Here is a 15,762-nt window from a genome sequence, read left to right as displayed (position 1 = left end):
CAAGTCCTATGAACATTTTAGGACATCCTCATGTCTCAGAAAAATAAGTTATCGGGAAAAAAAAAATTGTCAATTGTCAGGCATCAGGAAAAAAGCAACTTTTTTTTTTTCTTGAGAACTCAGCATGTCCTAAAATGTGCACCGTAGTAAAGGCAGCAGTCCTTTTCTATGACTGCAAAGACAACAAAAGTACTAATTTAGCTTTAAAAGTCATAATATTAGAATAATTTTAATTCATCTTTTGCCTGTAATTATTGAGTTTTACTCTTTGAATTACTGAAACTACCTTTATGACATGTTCTACTATTGTGAAATTAACCTGTGTTATATTAACCTACCTAATAAGATCTTTTTCTGCTTTTTTTGGATCAGATCCAACATGGCTGTCTACCAACTTGGGCATCCTTACATGCATCGAATGCTCTGGCATCCATAGAGATTTAGGAGTTCATTACTCCAGGATTCAGTCGCTCACTCTGGACCTGCTCAGCACCTCAGAACTGCTGGTAATGAAAGAGAAAATGAACGCAAACATAGAATAGAATAAATCTCTATTGTCCACTTAAGTGAAAAATTATCTTTGCCTCACCAGACAGACGATGCTAAAAAAAACATAAATACAGATAAAAAGGGTTGTGTAAAATGCATAGAGCTAATAAAACATCAAGTATCCGCTTTTTCCTGACATTTCATGCCTTGTGTTGTTCCTTCAGTTGGCTGTCAGCATCGGCAACACTAGATTTAATGACATCATGGAGGCAGGACTCCCAAATGACTCTGTGAAACCGTTGCCACAAAGTGACATGTAAGTTCCTGATCCTCCGTCAGACAAACATCTGACTGATTTGACAAAAACATTATTAGATGCTTTTTATTTATGTTTCCTCAAAATTCAGGAATGCCAGGAAGGAGTACATTGTGGCAAAGTATGCAGAGCGTCGGTACGTCCTCCGCAGGGATGAGTCTGATCCGGGTCGCTTGTACGACGCAGTCAGGAGCCGCGACCTTGTTTCGCTTCTGCAGCTCTATGCTGAGGGAACGGACCTGTCCAAGCCGCTGACTCTTCCTGAAGGACAGGTTAGTGATGTTTACAGACAGTTTTGTTGTTTCTAACAAGCTTGTTTAAGACAGTAACTCTTGATGATATTTAAAATCTTCCGTTTCATAAAAGCAAATATACCGGTAACAATAAAATATCTAGCATATGTAGTTAGTAGTAGAGCAGTTATGCTTGCCTTTTCCTTTGAGTAGTTTAGCAAACGTTCTTTGGTCTCTTTTGGCCTTTAATTTACATTTCTCCTCCCTCCTTTCATCTCTTATTTCCTCTGCCGTCCCCCTCCAACGCCTTGACTTCATCTCTTTAATCACCGTCTAACTTAGACACTTCCTGGACGGCCATAACAGCATGTGGGGGAGATTTACTCTGTGGTTGTGAGATGTTATTTGTTTATGTTGGTTGGCTTTCTTTTATTATTTCAGCTTTTGGGTGAAAGCTCGCGTCTCATGAGAGCAAATAAGACGGGCGTATTCAATTACAGACACTGCTGCTCCTCCTGTTGCTCTTCATTCAAACAGATGAACCTGCAGGAGAGTTTTCACATTTTAACACAGAAATATATGATTTGCTGTAGAATCAAGCACTAAGCTCTCACTGGTTGTCAGTTAGTTATTTAGATAGAAGGAGCAGCTTCACCTAATTGGGTAGATGGTAAATATTCTGTCATGAAAAAGAATAATAGTTTGTGTAGATGGACAATCATGACCAAATTTTAGTGGTTGAGAAAAGGACTTTTATTTTCATTTTGCATACACAGAGTGAAGACAAACATTTTTTTGTTTAGTGCAGCTTTCAGACAGTAAATTAACATTTCCATTCAATGAAGTGCAGCAGTGATTAAATGTAAATCTATGCCTTCTTCTATACAGGGATATTTTGCATTCATTTTAGTTTAATAAATAAAGTGATCAGATAAAGGCACTCAGAGGTGTAAAGAAACAAAGAACACATACTTTATGACCTTACTTAAGTAGAAATTTTGGCTATCTATGCTTTACTGGAGTAATTATTGTTTAGACAACTTTTCATTTCTACTCCTTACGTTTTTTTTGCAATTATGTCCTCTTTCTACTCCTTAAATTTTAAAAATAGACTTGTTAGTTTTCTTTATTTCAGCGTGTTTTCCATTATGGCCTCTGGGTATTTGAATAAAATAAAAACAACAAAATCATTTGTTTCACCCAGACAATGAATTTCTTTGTGGTTGGACTTGGTATTGCACCAATTTGTTGTTCACCACGTACATAAAGTTTTTTCAAGATGGTGCAAAATTAATTTTGACACTTTTGCTATTAGTTATAAAAATAAGAAAATTAAGTATGAGGAAATTATCCTGCAGAATAGTAGAAAAATGTTCCTTTAAGAGGGTAGTGAAGTAACCAGTATAAGTTTTAAAGCTTCTGGCCTTAACATTTTTTCCTGCATTATTTTTACTTTTATCCTTGAAGTAGTTTTTAAAAGAATGGTACTTTTAAATGAGTAAAAAGCTTAAATTGATAGTCTAACTTCTACAAAAGTGTTTTTTTAACTGTCGGATTTATACTTCTACTTGGGTAATGAACATTAATACTTTTGACACCTCTGAAGGCACCTAATATCACAGTTATTGAAAATGAATAAAAAATAATTAATTTAAATTTGATTCAAGCTCTCCACTAAAATGACCCACTAGTGTGACACTGGGATATCGTGGTCAGGTGAGGGTTAAGTGTTAATACAAATCCATCAAGAACATATCTTAGAGTTTAGACAAATAGAACTCTGCCGCCAATAAAAACTAGGATCAAAACAACCAACAGTTAAGCATTTTGTTTATCACAAATGTTTTTTTTTCACTGTTATAAAACATAAAGCTATAATAAAGTTCCTCTGGGTCAAATAAAAAAAGAAATGTAGGAAACTCCCCAGATTTTAACGTTTTTATTAAAAAACTAGTCCATCCAAAAAAAAATCTATATTTCACTGAGAAGCTGATGTCCAGAATGTTCAGGTGAACAGCATCTTTTCTAACACAATAAACATTTTTAATCATATATTCCTTTCCTTTATCATTTAACCTGAGTTTACAACCATTTGGGGGAAAAAGTTCCAGTAATGCTGATGCAGTAGAGTTTGAGTCAACGGTTTGTCTTACTTCTGTTTTTTTTTTTGTTCCTCTTTCAGGGGATGGGAGAGACGGCTCTTCACCTCGCCGTACGTCTAGAGGAGAGAAGTTCTCTGGCGCTGGTGGATTTCCTCTGCCAGAACAGGTCAGACCATTAATGACATCCATTCTCTTCTCCTTTAAAAGCACTCAGAGAAGAGTTAACACCATCTGTCTGTGCCATATGTTCCATCTGCAGCAACTGTCTGGAGAAGACAACAGTAGATGGGAACACAGCTCTTCACTACAGCGTCTTACAGCACAAAACAGAGTCACTTAAGCTTCTGCTCAAAGCAAAAGCTTCTATTCGCACAGGTATTTTTAATGGTGATAGAAAGCCTCCCTGAACTTTTATGTGCATTTTGAAACGTTACAAACACAAACTTAATGCTTCATGTTGTCGACCAAACTTTGATTATTGCAAAAAACACATCTTTATTTACTTCCCCAAAGAAATCTTTTAAGTCTTGAATATTTTTGTATTCCCTCTACGACTACATATGTTGTTGAACAACCTTTTGCTGCACCTGCAATTCTTTTGGGTACTTCCTTCCCAGCCTTTCACATTAAGAGTCTGACATGTCTGCCAGTTCTTTACAAAATGCTTAGAGTAGACAGCCAAAAAGGAGATTGTATAAAGAGAGTTTTCATGCAACAGATTCCCAATTGGTTTTAGTTTTAGGTCATTCCAACACATAGTTTAAGTTTTGATCCAAACCACTGCATTTTAGCTCTAGATGTGCCTTTATAGTTTTTGTCCCCATCATCGAAGCCTTTAATCAGTTTTCTTTCAGGATTCTGTTCTATCCATGTTCCTCTCAGCTCTGTTTATGTTGCTTGTCAGAGCTGGAATAACAGCATCTAATCACCCTGATGCTGCAACTCCATTTTTAATGTTGAAAAGAGTTGCTCAAAGCTTGGACTTAGATCACCACATAATGATCCTGCTATCAATGGTGTCCATGGGGTGCAAAGAGCATGCAAAAAGACACATTAAATTAGATGTTTTAACAACTACTCCACCTGTCTTCTGGATGACATCCAATGTTTGTTTAGTTTTTTTTAAAAGATGTGGTCCATAGATAATAGTCCATATTATTTTCTCATCAGTTGATGATTGTCTCCCTCTAATGTTTGGAGCACTTCTCTTATGCAGTGCAGTTGGCATCTTTTCCTAACTTGCAGTTGTTTTTGCTACTTGCAGTATTTTTTTTCTCAACATGTGTTTCATGTTTGGACCTTTTGAATTTACTGTGAAATCATGTTTTACATGGTGTTTGCACCCCTCAGCCACTGTAGCCACCACAGTTTCACCATGTTTATGGTGTGTGTTTAGGGGGTTGTAAAAAACAAAAAATTGATTGATGCTTTTCCAATTTAATGTACAAGTTTGTTTCTTGTACCATAGGCGATGAATAAAGCTCTGAGATTTAATGTTCTTTTTTTGTAGTGAACTCAAGTGGAGAAACGGCTCTAGACATGGCAAAGAGGCTGCAGCACACTCACTGCATCGAGCTGGTGAGACCATATTTTTCCTCTATCTGTAAAGGTTTGACAAAAATGCTAGGAGATTGCTCATTCTCTCTTGTGAGCTCTAGTTTTAAAATTAGAATACCTTTTAGAAAGCCGAATCCAGAGACAAAGTAGCATAACTTCCACAGCTGGAAAGCCTGCCTTAACAAAACTCCCTGTGCAGCCCAACTACGCATAAATCTTCCTCCATAGAAAGTCCCAGGGTGCATAATTTTTTAACTGGTCTTATTTTTTTTCTGGCTATTAGCCCCAATGAATCAAACCAAGCTTTTTGTCACATCCTGTTTGATTATAAATAACCTGGTTATTGGCAGTTTTCCGCTAGATGCCTAAAGTTTAATTTGCTTTACTTTTTTGTGGGTTTTAGGTAATAGGTGATTAAGAAGTCAATTCAATTCAGTTTATTTATATTGCGCCAATTCACAACACAAGTCATCTCAAGGCACTTTACAGTTCAACCAGATCATACAGTCAAATTGATTCAGAGTTTTCTATCTAAGGAAAACCAGTTGATTGCATTGACTCATTGACTCAAATACAATCCCTCACACTAAGCAAATCAGTGTGATCAAATGTGAAACATTTTCAAATATTCAAATTTTAAGAGAGAAAATATTTTTTTATTATTGTTATTTAAAAAATTTATAAACTTAAATGAGATTGTAAATAATTTACATTCAGTCAAAAGCCAAACCTTACCTCTAGTCTGCTTTTAAACACACAATAGTTCTACATTCTGGAATAATGTGGTTGATAAGTGTAGAATAAGGAAAATAATGACTCTTTAAGTTGAACTTCTCTCTTTAGTTACAAACAGATGAGCTGAGAAGTCTGGAGGACTCATAAGATAAAAGCTTACTTGATAAATAAGACGGGCCCAGATTATTGATAGTAAAAAAAAAAAAAAAACATACAATACCTCCCTCACATTTTTTAGTTCCGATTCCTAGTTTCTATGCCCGGTATGTCAAATGGAAATAGAAGCTGCTTAATATCAGCCAAGAAGAATCCATACGAACGTGTGCACAGCCATCTGTTGTTGCAGCGGCATTGAAAAGTGTGGCTTACAGTCTTTTTTTAAGAAATGACCAGTCAGTTACCTAAGGATGGGATTATCTTATGCAAACGATGGTTCATGGCTAATATGAATATACAGAGGATACATTCTTTTCAACCGTTACATCATCTGTTGTTTATTTTAGTTAATTTGAGAGTTGTTTCATATGATACAACCCACTCACTGAAACACAGAGTCATCTGATTGAGTGGAATAGAGGTGCAGTGAACAACGCTGAGAATATAAACTCTGTCAGGATGCCTTCCTGCTGTGCTACTTTCCTTCCTAATAAACATGATCATAACGCATAAGTCCCACAAGCTTTGTGGACACTGGATATATGTAAATGGGTTTTAAAAGGGCTTTAACAATAAAGCTCCAATTGAAAGTGTAACTCTGAAAAGAAAATTCAAAAGATTTATATTGAAGCTCATTGATTTGACATTTATATACTAAAAGTAACTTTGTAATAATTTGTTGTAGCAATAAGACAATTTACAGTAGATATCCAAGGAGTCAGATTTCTTTGATAATTTCAGACTGTTTCATTTAGATGACTGGTTTGTAAGCTGATTTATAACATGATAACTTTTAAAAACCTTCTCTTTCAATGTCGGAATTGAAAGAAGGAATTTGAATCTGAAAGAGAATCTTTCAAATTAAAACAATGCCCAACCTTAGGCATTTGATCAGAATATACTCTTCATGCCTCCCTTCGGAGGTTTTCAAGATAGATCCGAACTAATGCAGACCCCCCCGAGCAGACAGAGCTTGCAAGAGGAACTGTATATTCCTTCTGAACAAGGAACAGCCTTAAATCCTCCAGAATGAGCTGAGGCATGTGACCTGGGAGAGTTACATCTCTACTTCAGTTTTTAATGGAGTTTAGGCTTTAGGATTGCAGAATATGTTAATAATCTGCAACTACACCTGTGTTTCTTCAGTTGGAGCTGGCCAAAAATGGGAAGTTCAACTCTCAGATCCACGTGGAGTACATGTGGGAGAGCCAGTCTCAGGAGTTCTATGACAGCGAGGATGACCTGGATGAGAGAGTAAATACCAAAGACACAGCCTTGTCACTGAATGTCACTCTTAGGCAAAGAAGATTTGTGGAAATTTTAAATGGAGTTAAAGTGTAATGACTTGTTACCTCCCTCTAGGTGAGTCCGTTGCCCAAAAACCGCTCCCCTCCTTCAAACGGCGGCGGTGGTTCCTCCTTTGCCCAGTGGGTGGGTAGCAATGGTTCAGGCTTGGGCGTTAGACCCTGTCAGACATATGAGAACCTGGAGTTCCTGTACAAGAACCCTCCTGGCAACAGCGGCCATATGGGAGCATCCTTACCACCACCGCTGCCAGCCAAATCCGTCCAAAGAGGTAAGTAACTGTGTTTTACTGCAATGTACAATATAAGCTGACTTTTTTCAGGTGTAAAATCCTACAAACTTAGATTTTGGTTGACATATAAAAATTTTGGGGACAATTCTTTCTTAAATACATATATATATATTTGTTTGTTTGTTTGTCATACCGATATTTACCTCCACAGGCCGTTCAGACCCCCAGATATCAGTCACAGCAGCACAGGAGGGGACCCACATCCCACGGCGCTGCTCTNATAAACTTAAATGAGATTGTAAATAATTTACATTCAGTCAAAAGCCAAACCTTACCTCTAGTCTGCTTTTAAACACACAATAGTTCTACATTCTGGAATAATGTGGTTGATCAGTGTAAAATAAGGAAAATAATGACTCTTTAAGTTGAACTTCTCTCTTTAGTTACAAACAGATGAGCTGAGAAGTCTGGAGGACTCATAAGATAAAAGCTTACTTGATAAATAAGACGGGCCCAGATTATTGATAGTAAAAAAAAAAAAATATATATAATACCTCCCTCACATTTTTTAGTTCCGATTCCTAGTTTCTATGCCCGGTATGTCAATTGGAAATAGAAGCTGCTTAATATCAGCCAAGAAGAATCCATACGAACGTGTGCACATCCATCTGTTGTTGCAGCGGCATTCAAAAGTGTGGCTTACAGTCTTTTTAAGAAATGACCAGTCAGTTACCTAAGGATGGGATTATCTTATGCAAACGATGGTTCATGGCTAATATGAATATACAGAGGATACATTCTTTTCAACCGTTACATCATCTGTTGTTTATTTTAGTTAATTTGAGAGTTGTTTCATATGATACAACCCACTCACTGAAACACAGAGTCATCTGATTGAGTGGAATAAAGGAGCTTTGTGGACACTGGATACATGTAAATGAGTTTTAAAAGGGCTTTAACAATAAAGCTCCAATTGAAAGTGTAACTCTGAAAAGAAAATTCAAAAGATTTATATTGAAGCTCATTGATTTGATATTTATATACTAAAAGTAACTTTGTAATAATTTGTTGTAGCAATAAGACAAATTTACAGTAGATATCCAAGGAGTCAGATTTCTTTGATAATTTCAGACTGTTTCATTTAGATGACTGGTTTGTAATCTGATTTATAACATGATAACTTTTAAAATCCTTATCTTTCAATGTCGGAATTGAAAGAAGGAATTTGAATCTGAAAGAGAATCTTTCAAATTAAAACAATGCCCAACCTTAGGCATTTGATCAGAATATACTCTTCATGCCTCCCTTCGGAGGTTTTGAAGATAGATCCGAACTAATGCAGACCCCCCCGAGCAGACAGAACTTGCAAGAGGAACTGTATATTCCTTCTGAACAAGGAACAGCCTTAAATCCTCCAGAATGAGCTGAGGCATGTGACCTGGGAGAGTTACATCTCTACTTCAGTTTTTAATGGAGTTTAGGCTTTAGGATTGCAGAATATGTTAATAATCTGCAACTACACCTGTGTTTCTTCAGTTGGAGCTGGCCAAAAATGGGAAGTTCAACTCTCAGATCCACGTGGAGTACATGTGGGAGAGCCAGTCTCAGGAGTTCTATGACAGCGAGGATGACCTGGATGAGAGAGTAAATACCAAAGACACAGCCTTGTCACTGAATGTCACCCTTAGGCAAAGAAGATTGTGGAAATTTTAAATGGAGTTAAAGTGTAATGACTTGTTACCTCCCTCTAGGTGAGTCCGTTGCCCAAAAACCGCTCCCCTCCTTCAAACGGCGGCGGTGGTTCCTCCTTTGCCCAGTGGGTGGGTAGCAATGGTTCAGGCTTGGGCGTTAGACCCTGTCAGACATATGAGAACCTGGAGTTCCTGTACAAGAACCCTCCTGGCAACAGCGGCCATATGGGAGCATCCTTACCACCACCGCTGCCAGCCAAATCCGTCCAAAGAGGTAAGTAACTGTGTTTTACTGCAATGTACAATATAAGCTGACTTTTTTCAGGTGTAAAATCCTACAAACTTAGATTTTGGTTGACATATAAAAATTTTGGGGACAATTCTTTCTTAAATACATATATATATATTTGTTTGTTTGTTTGTCATACCGATATTTACCTCCACAGGCCGTTCAGACCCCCAGATATCAGTCACAGCAGCACAGGAGGGGACCCACATCCCACGGCGCTGCTCTAACCCGTCACCACACTCCTCCAGTCCTCAAACACAAGCAAAACAAAGTTTCTCTTCATCAAATACAGAAATCCACAGTCAGAGTGTGAGACCCCCGCGCTCCCCCCATGGACAGGGAGGTCTTCAACGAACACATAGGCAGACCTGGGATGGCCAACCTGGTTGTTTCCCACAGCCACCCAACCAGAGTCACAGTGGACCTGTCAGGTGAGGAAAGCTGCAGATAAGCCTAAGAATAAATATTTGTGCTTAGCTCCAATCAGGAGGTTCCTTGAAATCATAATCACCATTCATTTTCTTAGATTAATTCTCTTAATAATATTTTTAAACTTAAATATACCTACACCTATGCTAATATTAGACATTTAGTAATATCTGTTGGAGAATTGGTAGCTGTTATGGAAATGCCCTAATTTCCATTGACTGACCTGGATTTTAAGAATGATCGATTTAACAGAGCACACTCTTCAAATCCTAGAGGCTTTCAAATTTGGTCACATTACACTTAACAAGAGTAAGACACTGGCTGTTTCTCAATTCACAAGAATGCTAGAATGGACTTATGTTCTCATGAAGTATGTTCTTAAAAAGAACGTAGGAAAGTATGGACTCCAGAAGAACAGGAGCACGCAGAACAAATCTGTGTCAATTAGAACAGAAACGTACTCGTGACATCACCACTTGCTCAGCTCCTCTGGACCTGCATTTAATAGTTAGACAATTAATATTGTCTCTAGATAAAAATTTATTATTACTGCTTTCATTCATTGTGGGAATAATAATTAACACAATCAGAAAAACACAAATGAAATGAACGTTTTGCCAAATAAAACAGAAACTGCCGTCAGAGCCAGTGGTATTTCACACACTGCTATGCTGAGAGAGGGTTGCTGCAGACGGGCTAACGTTAGCCCTGGCTGTGGTTAGCCTTGGAGGTTCGCTGGTTGCCACGGTCGTCTCAACATCTGAACTTTTTTTTAAATTATGCACTAAATCAGTAAATGGGCCATATACTGACACTTAAGAGTAAAATATTCTCGCCTCAATTAACTTAAAACATACTTTTAGAGAACATACTTTTAGTTAACAATTATATTTAGGTTTATTAACTAAAAAATGTAAGTGCCAGTATCAACATTAATGTGTCTAAGGTTATGTTGTACCCCCCAAAAATTTTATTCTTTCACTTTAAGTGTTTTTCATGGATATTTTATTGAAGCACTTTTGTTATTTTTCTTAATATATTCGGGCAAGTTGGTGTTACTTGGTGATATTCATTTTTACCTTCAAAATATCAAAATATCCATATTTTTTGAATGTTACAAAGGTAATAATGTCTTGTCCTGGATTGCAATAACACTATTGGCTTGAAATTTAGATTTTTAAAGTATTTCACGGAGTGCCCTATAAAGGGTTAAAGGTTTAGGTGGGCATTCCAGAAGATCATTATAGTTTAATATAATCATTCTGAACCCATTTAGCCTTTGTGGGTATCTGAAAAGTTAAAAACAAACAACTGGACTTTTCCAAGTTTGAAGACGTTTTTCTTCCCATCCAGAAAGTTTTCTCAATTCAAAATGTCTGGAGTAGTGTTTAAGTTCCAGGCTTATAGAGTGGCCCAAACAAAAGCCTTGTTATGGTTCAGAAAACACGCAAATTAAACTGATGAGTCTTTGAGGTCGTTGCTGGCCTGCAAATTAACGCGAAACTGGCCCGTGCCTCTGAAAAGGGGAGTAGTTAGGGTCGTTATTGGCCTGGCTTACTGGAGCGATGTTTTGACCACCTGCATGATGAGGGTTGAGGTTTTCGAGAGCTGAAACCTGAATCCACCCCCTCTGTTTAAGGTTGGTTTTTCTCTCTTAATGTAAATTGCTCCTTTCACACCCGCAGGAATGCTATGGTGCAACCACACAGACACCTTATTGTGTTTCAAACCAGCTATGACCCCAGGCACATCTGAACTGATTTTGGAATGGACAAAGGAGACCAACATTAAACTGCTGGAATTGTCACAGAAAATGTGTGAACTTTGCCAATAAACATATGTACAGATAAACATATTGAAACAAACTCTAAAATGCAAAGGAGAGAGGTCAAATATCCTATCAGGATTCTGGTTTTCATGGCTGCAAAGCATGTGGATCCTTATCTAATTCCTTAGCAACGTTGAACCAAATATCAACAGAGGTCTATTTGATTCTATGTCTACATTTCAAACCTGTGTGGGTCTGAAAAATTCTGTGTTAATATCAAGTTGTGGACTAAATTCTCTTATATTTAACATTAATCAAAGGTGCACTTTGTATCACCATTCCACCCTGGAAAAAGAATAATTTTAATTCATTTTAATGCCAAATACAGAATTTAATGTTTTCTTTTTTGTCACTCAACCATATTGAAAAAAATCCTCTTTTAATGCTTGTTTCTCTAGTTCAGAGAAGACCACATCCTATCGTCGGACCAGCAGTGGAGGGATCAGCCATGGAAAGTGTAGCTCTGAGTCTCTGAGCTGTGTGGGCAGCCAGGAGGAGCTCTACTGCAGCTTAGCGGGAGGCGCTAACAGCTCTATTCCTTCTCCAGCACCTCGTCCCCGCAGGAATGCTATGGTAAAACCAAACAGACACCTTATTGTGTTGCATTCAGCCTTATGTCCCTCAGCAGAGGAGCTAACAGTCCTGGGAGGTTGCACCGATAGTGAACTGATTGCTTTGTTGCTCTTTTCCCTCAGGTCTCAGTCAACAGGCCAAACAAGCGTGTCAAGGCTCTGGTGGACTGCCGAGCGGTCAGCTCAGAGCAGCTTGCTTTCTTTAAAGATGAAGTCATTGTTGTCACAGCCATTAATGACCCCCACTGGTGGGTGAGTGCAACTACAGATTTCTATTTTTACCACGTCCTGATTTTTTCAAAGGTGTTCCCCTATTAAACTCAACTGTAGTTTTAATTGTAATGCATTGGGAGTTTCTGTGAATTAACAGAAAGCAGCACATAATTAGTTTTGGGCTAGTGGTTAAGAGCAGTGCGCTTGTGCTTTGAAAGGTTGCAAGTACTCTGTTTAATCCCCACAACCTCCAATCTGGGTTCCTGAGCAAAACCCTTAACCCCTAATTTCTCCCCGGGCGCCACACAAAGACAGCCCACTGCTCCCCAAGGGATTGGTTCATATTGCAGAGTGCAAATTTCCCCATTGTTGGACAAAAAAAGGGATTTACATAACTAGGAAGTGGAGGACATGCAGTTTTTAAACTTTTTTCCAAATGAAAATCTGAAAATTTGTCATGCATATTCAGTAGTCTCCTTTATTCAAATGCATCCACAAAATATAAAATTTATTGTTTGCAGTTAATGTCTCCTAATTAGGAAGCGTAGGGTGAAGAAATTATCTCAGCATGAGATCTCTTAAGGCCTAAGATGTTATTTATTGGACATATGTGATCAAACAGCATCATAAAGTTAGAAGAACACCAGAAATCAGGTCATTTTGATGAAAATATTTAAAAAAATAAAAACATTGAATAACTAAATATCTACTTTTACATGGTTGTCCACTTAAGCTGACTGGCATGAATTATAACTTAAAATAAATCAGAAGCAGCTAAGAGGCCCGTGGTAACGTTGGACAATTTGTAGGGATATTAACTCATCTGGGAGAATCTGACAATTCTTACTGTATTTTCCAGACTATAGAGTGCAGCTCACTATAAGCTGCGCCCACTAATTGCTTATTTACGGTAAACATATGCAAAATGACAATAAAGTTTGTCTAAGTCTAAAAGCCGTTGATATCTACTGATATGTCTTCCACCAAACCTGTAGGAGGAGCTCTACATATCACCCCTGGAGCAGGGACAAAGAAGAATGCCAGCTCCTGTTAGCTTGTTGGCTCGCAGCAGTAAGAGCTTCTACTGAAAGATGGGGCTTTATCAGCTCTTAATTTCAGCTCTGCAGGAGTTGAGCCCAGTCTCTTCATTAGTTTGGCAGCTTTAATCCGGCAAATAATTGTCAAAATGTCTGAATTCGGGACATTTGTTCCCCGTCGCGCCTGCTGCCTGCATGTTCTTGTGCTAAATGAAAATTAGACCCTTATTCTTTCATTTCCAACTTTTATTTCCCCTCTGGTGGTTAGGAAAAATCAACAGAAAAGCTGCAACCTCTACAAGCTGCATGTAACGGCTTACAGCCCAGGAAATACAGTAATCATGCCATCCACAATCTTGGTCGCTAAAGAAAGGCAAAAACGTCACTTGCAGTTTGCCAGAAACAGTGAACAGATTAAAGAAGTTCCTTTGCTCAAGACAGCCAAAGTCAAACGCCATAAACAAATCATCCCCACCCTGAAATAAGGTGGTGAATGCATCATGCTGTGGGGATGTTTTCTTCAGTAGAGAGATGATTGGATTAAGCTAAATAAGTGACACTAATGGAAGCAAACATGTTGGAGGCTTTATGTTCCAATACGTCTACTGAACTAACTTTAAACCATAGTCACTGTAAGAATGGCCAAATTCTAGCAGATCTACAACCAAACAAATACATTTCAAAAAAGGATTATTGCAAATGTTCTACATGAGCTTGGGTCTTTTTAGGTCAAAAACATCAATCTAATTGGTGAAGCTGGATTTGCAGTTATTTTCAGAGACTAGTTAGCTTATCATAGACGTTTAATGAAATATTCCAGATATTTTGGGGTATTATATACAGTAAACACAGATCACTCTATCATAAAGTGATGTATTTTGGACAGTGCCAGTGACCTTCCCACCCATTCGCAAAATAAACATGGCATTATTTATTTTCCTGACAGGTCGGCCACATAGAGGGTGATCCGTCCAGGAGTGGGACCTTTCCTGTCAACTACGTGCACAAACTAACAGACTGATGTTAGTTTGTACTTTGGAGCCTTGGGACTTCATCACCACATGTGGAAAAAACAAATCAACAAAACAAAGAGCTCTACTAATGGATCCAAGTAATCTAGGAATACTGTAGGATCTACTGAGCAAAGGGCAGCTGCAGAAGATAATTACCTTTAAAGGGGATTTGTTTCCTTCTGAAACATTTGCTTATCCTGGAAAGCAACAGAAAACTGAAAGCTTTTATTTGTTGCCATAAATATAGTTACCAAGATAAAGCAATGCTTGTAATGGCTTTATAGTTCTTTTAAATATTAATCAAACATTTGGGCTGCAGATATAAAAAACTGCCTGTACTGATAAAAGACTTGTACACACAGGCAAAATTTCACTGCAGGACAAAACCTCTTGAAGGCACTTTAAGATTCAGAGGAATCCTCTGAAGACCTAGGAAAGCTGTAAATGTTTAATTAGCCAGCTAGTGATCTGTGAGTTGGCAGCTTTATTGGTTCTGAATGAAAAATGAGGAGTATTTTAAATTACAGGTTAATGGGATTGATGAGGTTCAGACCTGCCCAGTATGTGCAGCAGACTGGCCTAGAACGTGCCTGCCAGTCTGTCTCCAGTAAAAAGTCAATCTTAATGCTTCAACCACCATGACTCTAGCCCTCGGCCGGCTGCAGACAGAGTGCAGGATCCAGTTTCTGTTGCCTCCAGCCAAATGTCTCCAGAGAACCTGGAATAACAGCAACATGTTGGAGAGGGGAAAAAAAAGGATCCTCTGGCTTACAGGAAATGGTGCTTAAAGCAGACTTGGTAATAAAAGCATCCATTCACTGTAATTCATTCAAGGTTGTTTCTGTTTTTACTTTTTAAACCCACATTTTTCATGACACACAAACAAACACAGATACACTTCCAGGATTCAGGAAATGGAGAAAAGACATCTGAGTAAACTGCACACATTTCACTTCTTACACACAACATTTTGTACATATCAACCAAAACCTAATATTTGCAGGTGATGTAAGAAGTGAATGCATCCTGAATCAAATGACTGGTTCCTCTGAAATAAAAGATCTGGCATGAGGAGTCATTTCAAATGTGTTTTCACCTTTAATGTAACATAAATCATGTTCAGTGTAGCTGAAAGAGGATTTTGTAAACAGAAAAGTGTATTAAATAAAAAACTGTACATTAACTTGATTGCACATGTGTGTACACCCTTAAACTTGCACTTTGTTGAAATACTTTTTTGCTTCCGTTTAAGTTTTCAGTCTTTGATTGGAATCTGTCAGCATTTAACACCTGGAATTATTTTATCTTGCAAAATTTTTTTTCTAAATCTTGGGAGTCTATGATCAGATCTACTGGCCATAAACCATGTATATTCAGTTCTCAAATTGATTTCTAATCTAAAGAGTATTTTAACATGCGAATAATAGAATTTTTCAGCCTTAGATTAAAAATTATTCTGTATTTTTTGGAGTTTTCACAGTGGCTCACATTATACCAAGTAAACATAAGGGCTCTATATAAAACAATTCTGTTTTATGCAATGTCCCCACAGAATAGCAAAAAAA

General features: G+C 37.7%; 1 protein-coding gene across 1 annotated transcript in view; it reads left to right on the top strand.

Annotated features, from left to right (window-relative positions):
• The window catches only part of LOC107088072 (arf-GAP with SH3 domain, ANK repeat and PH domain-containing protein 1-like), a 57,984-nt gene extending 42,610 nt beyond the window's left edge, over nt 1-15,374 (top strand). The window contains exons 15-26 of the mRNA XM_015380008.1: nt 373-506; nt 714-805; nt 897-1,077; nt 3,221-3,306; nt 3,400-3,515; nt 4,651-4,718; nt 6,735-6,842; nt 6,951-7,164; nt 9,263-9,536; nt 11,761-11,935; nt 12,058-12,186; nt 14,131-15,374. Coding sequence (XP_015235494.1) covers nt 373-506; nt 714-805; nt 897-1,077; nt 3,221-3,306; nt 3,400-3,515; nt 4,651-4,718; nt 6,735-6,842; nt 6,951-7,164; nt 9,263-9,536; nt 11,761-11,935; nt 12,058-12,186; nt 14,131-14,205 — 1,652 coding nt within the window. The 3' untranslated portion in view covers nt 14,206-15,374. The remainder of the gene's footprint in view (nt 1-372; nt 507-713; nt 806-896; nt 1,078-3,220; nt 3,307-3,399; nt 3,516-4,650; nt 4,719-6,734; nt 6,843-6,950; nt 7,165-9,262; nt 9,537-11,760; nt 11,936-12,057; nt 12,187-14,130) is intronic.
• The last annotated feature ends 388 nt before the right edge of the window (nt 15,375-15,762 follow it).

This window comes from Cyprinodon variegatus, unplaced genomic scaffold, assembly GCF_000732505.1.
Source record: "Cyprinodon variegatus isolate N-32 unplaced genomic scaffold, C_variegatus-1.0 Scaffold205, whole genome shotgun sequence".
Lineage (NCBI taxonomy): Eukaryota > Metazoa > Chordata > Actinopteri > Cyprinodontiformes > Cyprinodontidae > Cyprinodon > Cyprinodon variegatus.
Note: the sequence above shows the minus strand (reverse complement) of the source record. Positions and strands in the feature narration are given on the sequence as shown.